The sequence below is a fragment of the Bidens hawaiensis genome, unplaced genomic scaffold (genome assembly GCF_021521415.1).
Source record: "Bidens hawaiensis isolate Kalapana, Puna unplaced genomic scaffold, B.hawaiensis_p1.1 tig00034166_1, whole genome shotgun sequence".
In the NCBI taxonomy this organism is placed as follows: Eukaryota; Viridiplantae; Streptophyta; class Magnoliopsida; order Asterales; family Asteraceae; genus Bidens; species Bidens hawaiensis.
Window position 1 is genome coordinate 14,188 of NW_027495884.1, and position 11,200 is coordinate 25,387.

Here is an 11,200-nt window from a genome sequence, read left to right on the forward strand (position 1 = left end):
GTATTTCTTTTGTGACAATGATTGTGTTTTTGAACGTTGATATATGAATGAATAATTTAGATATTGACACGTGTATTTTACTTAGTGTCTTCTGAGCTATGATACAATCAATGTCGCACCCCAGCATGTTCTGCCGTAAGTTGGGGTGTGATAGATCACCACCAAAACCAAACAACAAGTACAATTAATCAATGACTTTGTCCGGATGATAAGTGAACTAGCCTCAAAGTTCACTAGTTTAGACTTCACAAATGTACTGTGAGATAGTATTTAGAGTTTCGGTGTAACGCCTATAGATATGTTTATTTCTACATATGTAACTCTATTGAATGGAATGAGGACAGTTCATTGTTCATCATCTTTAAAAATCGTGTGTACAAACTTCCCCAAGGCAGGATGAGAATGTGAAACGGAAAAAGGGGCATAACAAAACCCTAGGCTCTGATACCATGTAGAACTCATGTGGAGCACCGTCAGCTGCCACCGAAGAACGCCATTTGACCATGATCACAAACCTCCGGTTTGACACACAGCCACACGATCACAATCATCATGTGTCAAATTGTTGTTTTTCTTGTTTCATTGGGATACCAATCATGCATATACTTCCGGGGACAATGAACCAAAACTACCGGACGCCGCTGACTTGTATCACTTCGGGATCACTACTTTGAAGAATATGGATTATGCGTTTTTATCAGTAATCATAGCACATGTTTGTACACCAAAATGACTTGATATTACCTTATGTAACTTTATGTAACCAAAAACAACGAATGACAAAGCCAGTTGAAGTACTTTTCGTTACTAACACAGAACACAAAAATGATAAAGCAACTCATATCCATGGGCTTACCAAGGCAATAACCATAACTAGAACGTGTCTTGCACAACAAAGTAACTTATTATACCTATGTAATATAAAACAATTTAATTAGTTGCACATTAAAATGCCGATTAAGGTATTACTCATCAGTGACGCATATCTTGTACGCTAAAATGACTTGTTTATGACGATTTATTCCATGCACACTATTGAGTTTTGATTTTATTTAAAAAGAAACTACTTAACTTGAATTGGCTTTTTTTAATTCACTTGTTTGTTGCACATACATATGGATTCTAATTTCTAGACGCATATAGCCCCCATTTTATTATTTGAGAAATCCATTTTTTTAATCTGCTCCAACTAACATGTGCCAGACGAGAGGGTAATGTAACTAAAATAGATAAAAGAAATTAACAAGAACAAGAAGAGTTACTCACCGTATTTCTTTGAAGAAATAGCATTAACAAGTAGGTCGACGCCTATTCCATCAGAAGGTAGAAGAGTCGACCTTGTTCTGTCAACAGTGGGGGCTTCTTGATCTTCTTTCTTGTGTTTTTGGTGATCTTCTGCCGCTTCCAATAGACACGCAATCGTATGAAGATGCATATTTTCATAAGCTTTATCCAATGGTGTTTTGCCTTCATTGTCTTTAGTATGCAACAAATCTTTGTTTTTCTTAACCAAGATCTTTGCTGCATGTGTGTTGCCAACAATCGCAGCAATGTGCAGGGCTGTGCTTCCATCTGAATTTTTTATCTCTGTGAAGTAATCTGCACCTATACGCTCTACTATATTCTCGATAAAATAAAAACCTTCACCAACAGCTATGTGAAGTAACGTGTTGCCATCACTATCGATTTTTTCTTTTAAAGAGCTTATCTCTGTTAGCTTGTTGAAAAATATACTCCATTTCCCATCCATAATTAGTTGCCGAAATCCCTTGGTTTCTATTTTCTTGGTAGCTTCTTTGCGTAAATATTCAATGGTTTTAGTATGACTCTTTTCTGTAGCTTTATCCAATGGTGTTTTGCCTTCATTGTCACAAATGTCCAACAACTGTTTGTCGTGCTTAACCAAGAGCTCTGCTGCATCCGTGTTGCCAGCAATGGCGGCAATATGAAGGACACTGCTTCCATCCGAACTTTTTATCTTAGTTAAGTCATAATACAAATGACGTAATATACTTTTCACCAAATCGTTACGACCTTTTTCAACAACTTTGTGAAGTAATGTGTAGCCGTCACTATTGATTTTCACATCTAAGGCATCTCTCTTTTTTAGCATGTAGAAAACTGGAGTCCAATGCTCGTCCTCAATTTCTTTTCGCAACTTCTTGGTTTCTTTATCTGCGGCTACCAGTAAAGATGCAACATTTCTATGCCCATTTTCATTAGCTTTATCCAATGGTGTATGGCCTTCATTGTCTTTAATATACAACAGAGTTGAGTAATTCTTAACCAAGAGCTTTACTGCTATTGTGTTGCCAACAATGGCAGCAACGTGAAGGACTGTGCGTCCATGTGAATTTTTTATCATGGTCAAGTCAATATCACTTATACGCCATAATAGTCTTCTGACGAAATCGTACGACCTTTTTCAACGGCTATGTGAAGTAACGTGGTGCCATCACCATTCATTTTTTCTGTTAAATCATTTCTCTCTTCTTGTTCAAAGCATTCTTCAAACAGATTAGTATCCGCAATTCGTTGTCGCAATTTGTTGGTTTCTGTTTCTGCATTTGCATTTTCATCTTCTATCTCTATTTCGGTATCCACTATTTTTGGAGCCGAATCTGTGTAACCTTTTAAATTTCAGTAAAGTTAATGACAATAATCTGGTAATACTAAAATTCCTTATGATATCAATATTTCTAATAATCTATTATTGATATGTAATATCCTTTAAATAGGGGGGACAAATACAAAGATATAAGGAAAGTGAATCATAAGGAGAATACAATGCAAATCATTCTATTCTAACTACAATATAATACTAAATAATTTTAGAGGACGTGTAACAAATATGATGATTCAAACTGTAAAATTACAATTAAGCAAATAATTACATAGTATGTATACATAAATTGATTTTATTTATCACAATTTTTTAAATGAACTTAATAAACAGAAATGCATGTGCAAAAACGTATCTGAAAACAATTCTTCTATTGAAAATTCGATTCTTAGTATAATATATGTATAATAGAAAGAATTTTGGTTATGAACAAATTCCGGAAAGAAGACTTTCCATACAATAGTAGTTCTTACCAGTCAACCTAAAAAAAAGACCATTACATTTATTGATATATTTATCAATTTACCACCTATATAAGGAAAGAAAAACATTAAATTGTAACGACGAATGTTTTTCAAGAATTATGTTTTCTAAGCTACACCATGAAAAAGATTTTGATAATTTTTAGGGGGTTCTCGACTTTGCCATAATGACAACATAAAAATAACATGTTAACTCATTCAATTTTGTGAATACTTTACTTTATTTTGATCATTGTATTGCATGACATGCTTCTCATACAACGTTTTGGTCACTATTGAAGGAAAGTTAATACTGACACAAATGTTTCAAAGTGATAAACGTTAGAAGCATTGATATATCTGGTGGTGGCATGTCGGAAGTGTTCGCTATCGTTTTTTATTTATTTTAATAGTCGAATGAAAATAGTCAACTTGCCAAATCCCGAACTTTTTGATTATTTCAAAAAATGTTCTTGAAATAAATAGAAACCTGAATCATGTTCAATATTCTAACTTTCATCCTTTTGACATTTCAAGTCAAAACTTTGAATCGTAAGAAATTTGACGATAAATTTATTTGTATTTTCAAACTTTTAAAAATACTCATATTTTCAATTTTGATCTGTAACAAATTTTGACCCAAAATGTAATTAACTTGAACTAAAAATCCTTCTATTCTCACTATAATATAATACTAATATATTTATTTAAAATATATCGTCTAATAGTCACTCGTAGTTTGAGCGTGATTTTGCCAAAACACTCAAACTAGCTCTGAATTCTTAAAACAGTTGCCAATATAGGCACTTGGTAAATATGTCAGCATATTGCATGGACGACCGAACATGCAAAACCCGAACATGACCTAGATGTACCTTTTCACGAACAAAGTGAATGTCTATCTCAACGTGCTTCGTCCATTAATTATGAACTGAATTACGTGCTAAATAGACAGCGGAAACATTGTCACAATAGACAACAATGGCCTTTTTTAACGGAACATCGACAAATCCAAGTGGTTTTAGCCACAAAATTGATTGCGCCCCGTATCAGTCTCTGCTAGATCTGGAAATGGTGGCCTAATGTTTTGAAGACCAGGACAATAGATTAGCTCCCATAAACACAAAAATAACGTAACATAGATCTACGATAATCTAGGCAACCACCACAGTTAGAATCCATCTAAGAAGTTAAAGTGTTTTTAGCACACGGGACAAGACTAATATTGTAGTCAACAATACTACTAAGGTATTGAAGAATACGTTTCATAAAGCCAAAGTGAGAATCATGCGAAGCACACATAAACAAACAAACCTGTTGAACCGAGTATGTAATATCCAGCTGAGTAAATTTGAGGTACCAGATGCCCCAGCTAAAATGCGATACTCAGTACAATAGGGAAGAAGATTGTCAATTGTGGCACTAAGCTTAGTGGATGTGTCAACCGAAGCAACCGAACTGTTGATGACTTCTGCAGTTTAAATGGAATAGACCGCCACTTCAGTGCACCATATACTCCCCAAAAATACGGAGTAGTTGAACGTCGTAATAGAACACTGATTGAAGTTGCTAGAACAATGTTGTTAGATTCCAAACTTCCTTTGTTCTTTTGGGGTGAAGCAATCAACGCTGCTTGTTTCATTCAAAACCGTGTGATCGTCAATAAACGCTTGAAGAAGACTCCATATGAAGTCTACTACAAGACAAAGCCGTAAGTCAAATACTTCCAACTTTTGGATGTCCATGCACCTAGCTCCATACCGGTGCTCAGCCTGATCCAAAATTTACTGAAAAGGCATATGAGTGTTATTTTGTTGGTTATGCCGCTAACAAAACTGCTTATTGTGTATACAACAAGAAGACCAAGCTGATCCTGGATTCATTCAATGTTGACTAGAAAGAGCTTAATACTACTGATGCTCTCACGGGACCTCACTGGTTGTTTGACTATGATTACTTGTTCAAACAGTTTCGTGGCATGTATACTCCACCACCTGAAACTACTCAAGTTCCATCTTCTGGTCATGAACCCCTATTGATGCAATCCATTATCAACAGTTTGTGTGAAGTGAGACTACCTGCTGAGCCTTGCAACAGAATAGTACCACCTGTTGCACCACCACCCAAAAATAATCATGTTGTTGACAATCCTGCTCGTCAAACGGCTGATTCAACTGACATGGTTGAAGTTGAAGATGTATCTGATACTGATTCATATGACTCCTTTCAGTCTGCCGAAAATGTGGAACAACACTAGACTGAACACGTGGCAGACCTTCAAGCAGCTCCAAGCGTGGTAGTATCTATCGCCACACCTCCCTCTCAAGAAGAAATAGTTCAAGCAGCTACTGCCATTGAAGGTTCTGCTGCTGGTGATTCTGACAACACTATCAACTCCCATCAATACCATTGTTGTTCCATATGGTGAAGATATATGGGATGCACAAATTGCTCAAGAACATCTAGTGGATTAACCTGACTCAAGCCACTGATGTCCTTGTTAACGCTCCTCGCATTTTCCATCCCATAGAGAACTTGTATGTTAATCTCCAAGCAGAGCCTGTCACCATTGTCCATGATATTCCACAGATGCCCATCCATCAAAATCATCCAATATAGAACATCATCGGTTCTCCATCTGCTGGCATCCAAACAAGGAGTAAATCCGGTAACAATAACAGATGTCTTTTTTTCTTGTTTTATTTCACAGGTAGAATCGAAGGACTACATAATGCCCTGAAGGAAAACTTGTGGGTTGAAGCTATGCAAGAAGAGCTATTGCAGTTCAAGAAGCTTCATGTTTGGAGGCTAGTCAAGATGCTAGAGACCTATTGGGACAAAGTGGGTGCTTAGGAACAAGAAAGATGATAAAGAGGTTACTATTAGAAACAAAGCAAGATTGGTTGTGCAATATTTCTCTCAATGTGAAGGTCTTGATTACGATGAAACTTATGTACCTGTGGCTAGACTTGAATCAATTCGTCTTTTTCTAGCCTATGCTTCATACATGAATTTCAAAGTTTATCAAATGGATGTAAAGATAGCTTTCTTGTATGTAAAAGTAAAAGAAGAGATCTGTGTCAAGCAACCGCCAGGTTTTGAGGATCCGGATCATCCGAATTATGTTTACCATCTTGATAAAGCTCTATATGGCCTTCACTAGGCACCTCATGCTTGGTATGCTACCCTAGAAGAACATCTGTTAAAGAACGGCTATAGAAGAGGCGTTATCGATCAAACTCTCTTTATCAAGAAGGTAAAGGATGATAAGATTTTGGTCCAAGTGTATGTTGACGACATAATCTTTGGATCTACATCTCATATGCTATGTAGAGAGTTTGTCGTGGTAATGCAAAACCGGTTTGAGATAAGTTCATTGGGGGAGATGACTTTCTTTCTAGGTCTTCAAGTTGAACAGAAGGCGGCCGAGATTTTAATACATAAAGAAAAATACGTTCGCGACATTGTCAGAAATTTGGCTTCAAGGATTCCACTCCTTTCCTCACTCCGATTGCTATCAGACCCACGCTTGCTCCAGATCCATCGGGGACTCCAGTTGATCAACAACCTTTATCGATCGACGATCGGCTTCCTGTATCTCACTGCTAGCAGACATGACATCATGTTTCCTGATTGTCAGTGTGCCAGATATTAGTGTAATCCAAAAGAATCCCACTTAATTATTGTAAAGGGTGTCTTTCGATATCTAAAGGGAAAACCTTGCTTAGGTTTTTGGTATCCCATAAGGTATTGCATGCTTACACCGATAGTGATTATGGGGGATGCAATCTTGATCGAAAGTCAACATCGGGTGGATGCTAGTACCTAGGTAATAGGTTGATCTCTTGGAAATGCAAGAAGCAAGTCACCGTGTCCAACTCCACTGCTGAAGCATAATACATTCTCGCCTCTGCTTGCTTTTCCATGTGATTTTGATCCATCATCAGCTGCTGGATTAAAGTTTGAATTTCTTTAACACCCTCATTTAGTGTGATAATGAGGCAACATTTTGCATTGCTAAAACCCGGTCCAACACTCAAAGACAAAACACATTGACATCCGAATGCATTTCATTTGTGATTGTTATGACCGGAAACTTGTCACTATTAAAAGGGTCCATACTGACTACAACTTTGCAGACCGTTTACAAAACCCTTTGATCGTGCCCGAGTTTTGTATATTGTTGAGTCATTGGGCATGATCTCATTTGTTCAAAATTGATTTTAATGCAATTTTTTTTATTTTAAATTCATTTTAATTTCTAATTTATTTTACTTTTTATATTAATTTTATTTTTATCTTTTTGTATATAGAATTGTAAATATTTTTCAAATATGTCATAATTTTAGAGAGATAAAGTGAGTTAGCTTTAACTCACCAAAAAGATTTTCTTTTTAGTTAAGAAAAAAAATTGAGTCACTTGACTGACTAAAAATATTTTATAACTTTGTTAAGAAAACCAAAAAGGTTTCATAAATATATTATCTCGTTTAGAGGGAGCTCTGCTTAGAGGGAGTCGGACAATATAAAATTCTAAAATTTTGAGAAATCGATTCGACCTTTGGAAATGATAAGAAATTATCTCTAATGATCCTAGCACATGAAAAGAGTAGATCATAAGTCAACAAGATCATTGCTTGATATGTAGAAAGGCTTGACAAATGAGCAAGTGTCGTAGTGATATAAACTTAAATACTCGCCAATGCTATGGGTTACACTCTCATGAAACGGTTGCCGACTCCAATATAGTCATATCGATGAAGGCAAAAATGCTATTAGTCAGTCATACATGAGTCCGTTGGTTGTTGTTCACCATAAAAATTTCTTTCTTTAGATTCAAATATTGAAAATCAAAATGTATTAAAGCAGAAAAACTACAAAATGCTTTAAAGTATTCAAATCAACAACAAAAATGTTGATAATTTATCCAAGAAAAGGAGGTATATTAGAACCATGTAACGTGGGGCAAACAAGTAAGACTTAAACACTTTATATGAAGGCCTGTAAGTCCGTATGGCATTTAAGTCCATGGTTTAACCTTTAAAATTGTTTGAAAGAAAAGTTGCAAAGTATTTAAATAAGCTTAAAATGTTTTGATCAATCATTAGGGGTCGGAGTCAATACGGGGTGATACTGACAAACACAAATTATGCCCAAGGTATGATGGAGTTTGTAACATATTAATCTAATAGGGGAACACATAAGTATCGTGCTTAATTTATACCTTAACATATCACGTTGACATCAAAATACTTGTTAATTAGTTTAAAGTGAACAAAATAAATCTACAAATGACTTTGGGTTATTGGCATAATAATATCCAAATAGAAATGTGATCTAGGACGTTATAGACAATGTGATTCAATGTCGAGATATTTCTCACCAAAATATGATTTTCCTGTATTCTGTAAATTAATTGACTTTAAAATTAATGTAATTAATATAATATTAATTTCATATTTACTTCAAATTTATTTTTAATTTTACTTTTAAGTTTTCCTTTTTGTTTTGTTTTACATCTTTAAACTATTTTAGGAATGTATTAACTTTTAATTTTATGTTTAATAATATTATATTTTATGTTATTTTTAAATTTTATTTTAAGTTTACTTATTTTGTTTATATATGCATTTAAAAGGGTTAATGTTACAAAATGAGGTCCTTATTACAAATATTGTTATCGGCCCAACAAAAATATATCTTGTATATATTTAAAGTGTTTGGATTCGGTGGGTAAATATATTGCCGGTTTAAATTTGTAAATATTTTCAGAGTTCAGGGGTCGAAAGTGTAAAATAGTTTTAAACTCAAGATGCTTTGACCCTATCGCGAGAGAGGCTGACCCTGTAATAGGGTGAACCCAATATATCTTTAATTTTAAACATTCCAACCTTATCCACTTACTTTCTCTCTCTACCTTTTTCTCTCTTTTCCACCGCCTCCCACCGCCATACTCTTTCAAACCCAGATCTAAACTCAAACTACAAATCTACTTCTAATCACACTAAAATGATCATAACAAGATGAATCCGCCTCCCGTGGTACACTATTTTCATGTTTTCATCTTGATTCTTGTTTCTAGGCTTATGAACAGTCTCCGACGGGACTGTACATACCCTATTGAGTCATTATATGTCGTTCTTTGTCATGTTTGATGTTATATTCTTGTTTGCGATATCATTAGGAGCGTGTTTGTTGATTTAATTGAGTTTTTATTAGTTTTTGTATAGTTTTTGCATTTTTAGGGCTTTCCGATACTGTTTGGGTCTAATAAACCCAGAAAACATGTTTGAATATGAGTTTTGAATACCCAGAAGTTCATATTGGGTGTCTAAGAACCCAAAAAGTGTTAAGGGTTTGATCTATGGATAGTTTGAAAGTTTGGTCACTGAAATTGAATGGAAAAGAAAATGTAATCGAATGGTTCATTCAATTAGAGATGACTGGTTGCAAAAGTTATCAAGGACTGTCTAATCGAACAGAGATTCGATTAGAAAAATGTTGAATAAGAATTGGTTCAAGGAAGTGTAATCGAATGTCTATTCGATTAGAAATATTGAGTTGGGAAAATTTATTAAAGACGATGTAATCAAATGTCTATTCGATTAGACATCAACCAAGCCTAAAATCTGCCAAGTACCAAGTGATCGAATGACCATTCGATTAGAAAAGAAATTTCTGAAAACATATCAAGGACAAAGTGATCGAATGTCCATTCGATTAAGGAAAAAGATTCACAAGAAATGTTAAGTCATAATTAATTGAATCTCCATTTGATTAAAAAATCATGAGACTAAATATAACAAGGACATTTTAATCGAATAAGAGTTATAATAGAATTGAATATAATATCTACTCGTATCGAATGACCATTCGATTCAATTAGATCATTCGATTAGATTAGAACTTACATTCGATTAGATCAATTAAGACTTGTAAACTTAAACTGATTAAACTTTAATCTAATCTAATCTAAACTATATATTATCTTAATCGAATGCATATTCGATTAGTTTAACTCGTAACTAGATTCGATTACATTGAAGCTTGGTTAGATTAGTTTTTACTTGTAATTTTTTTCATTTCACTTAACTGATTCGATTCGATTACTTATGCCTTAAGAATGTTTTCAAACCATTCGATTCGATCACTTGAGACTTGAAACATCTTTGTTAAAACTTTAAGATCATTCTATTAGACTACCTCAGACTTAGACAATTTTCATTCTTCAACATTAAACATGTTTATCAAATTTTGTAAAGTTTTATTTTGTTTTATTTTTAATTATTTTTGTTTTGTTTCAGTTTTTTAATTTCTTTTATCTTATTTAATCTACTTGGTATATAATTTGGTAACTTTTATACTTAATTATCAGCTCTAATGTTTCTTTTGTATCTTGTAGAATCATAACATCTCATATCCCTAGGAGATCCCTAAGAAAAGGAAGTATAAAGTCTTTATATCAATGATCAAGGGTCTACGGGATTTTCACTATCTTATGCAATTAATACTGATCCTGGGTTCATAGCTCATGGGTTGAACAATTATGGACCAAGGCTAAGACTGTAAAGAGGGTTCAGAGATCACTTCAAAGATAGATGGACTGGATGTTGTGGTGAATGAGGAAGTCATTCGTAGGGCATTAAAGATCAAAGATGAAGTTGCTGACCCATTTACTGCATTCTCAAAGGAACACATGTCGGGGTATCTTGAGTAGATTGGGTACGATGTGATGTAGAGAACTTGTGAAAAGAAGCATCTTCCTATATATTGGAAGCTTCTTTTTCTTATTGTTGCTAACTGCTTATCTTCACAAAAAGGAGGCTTTGACAAGTTAAATACTGAATGGATGGGGTAATGTTGTTCTTGACATGCAATAGGAAGTACAACTACTTAAAGTTGGTCTTCAAGTACATGCAACTGAATGTTCTTGCCAAGAACAAGCGCATGATGTATCCTAGATTCATTCAATTTGTTTTTGGATAACTTACTTCCTGACATCACCAAGCCAGTATACATGGATGAAGTTGATGATGAAGGAAATGTTGTTGAATCATCCAAGCCGTATCATGTGAAGATGGTTCGGTAATATGCATTTAAGGCTATTCTTGAGCCG

The 11,200-nt window shown here is 34.5% G+C and overlaps 1 protein-coding gene across 1 annotated transcript; it reads right to left on the bottom strand.

The window, feature by feature from the left end:
• Positions 1 to 1,258: 1,258 nt before the first annotated feature.
• Positions 1,259 to 2,365, bottom strand: LOC143585755 (protein ACCELERATED CELL DEATH 6-like). The gene has a single exon (XM_077067461.1). The coding sequence runs from the start codon at positions 2,363 to 2,365 to the stop codon at positions 1,259 to 1,261; it is 1,107 nt and encodes a 368-aa protein (XP_076923576.1).
• Between the last annotated feature and the right edge of the window lie 8,835 nt (positions 2,366 to 11,200).

Bases quoted from the DNA above. Each gene is read 5' to 3' on its own strand.
- LOC143585755 (XM_077067461.1), bottom strand. From the start codon at position 2,365: ATGATAAAAAATTCACATGGACGCACAGTCCTTCACGTTGCTGCCATT.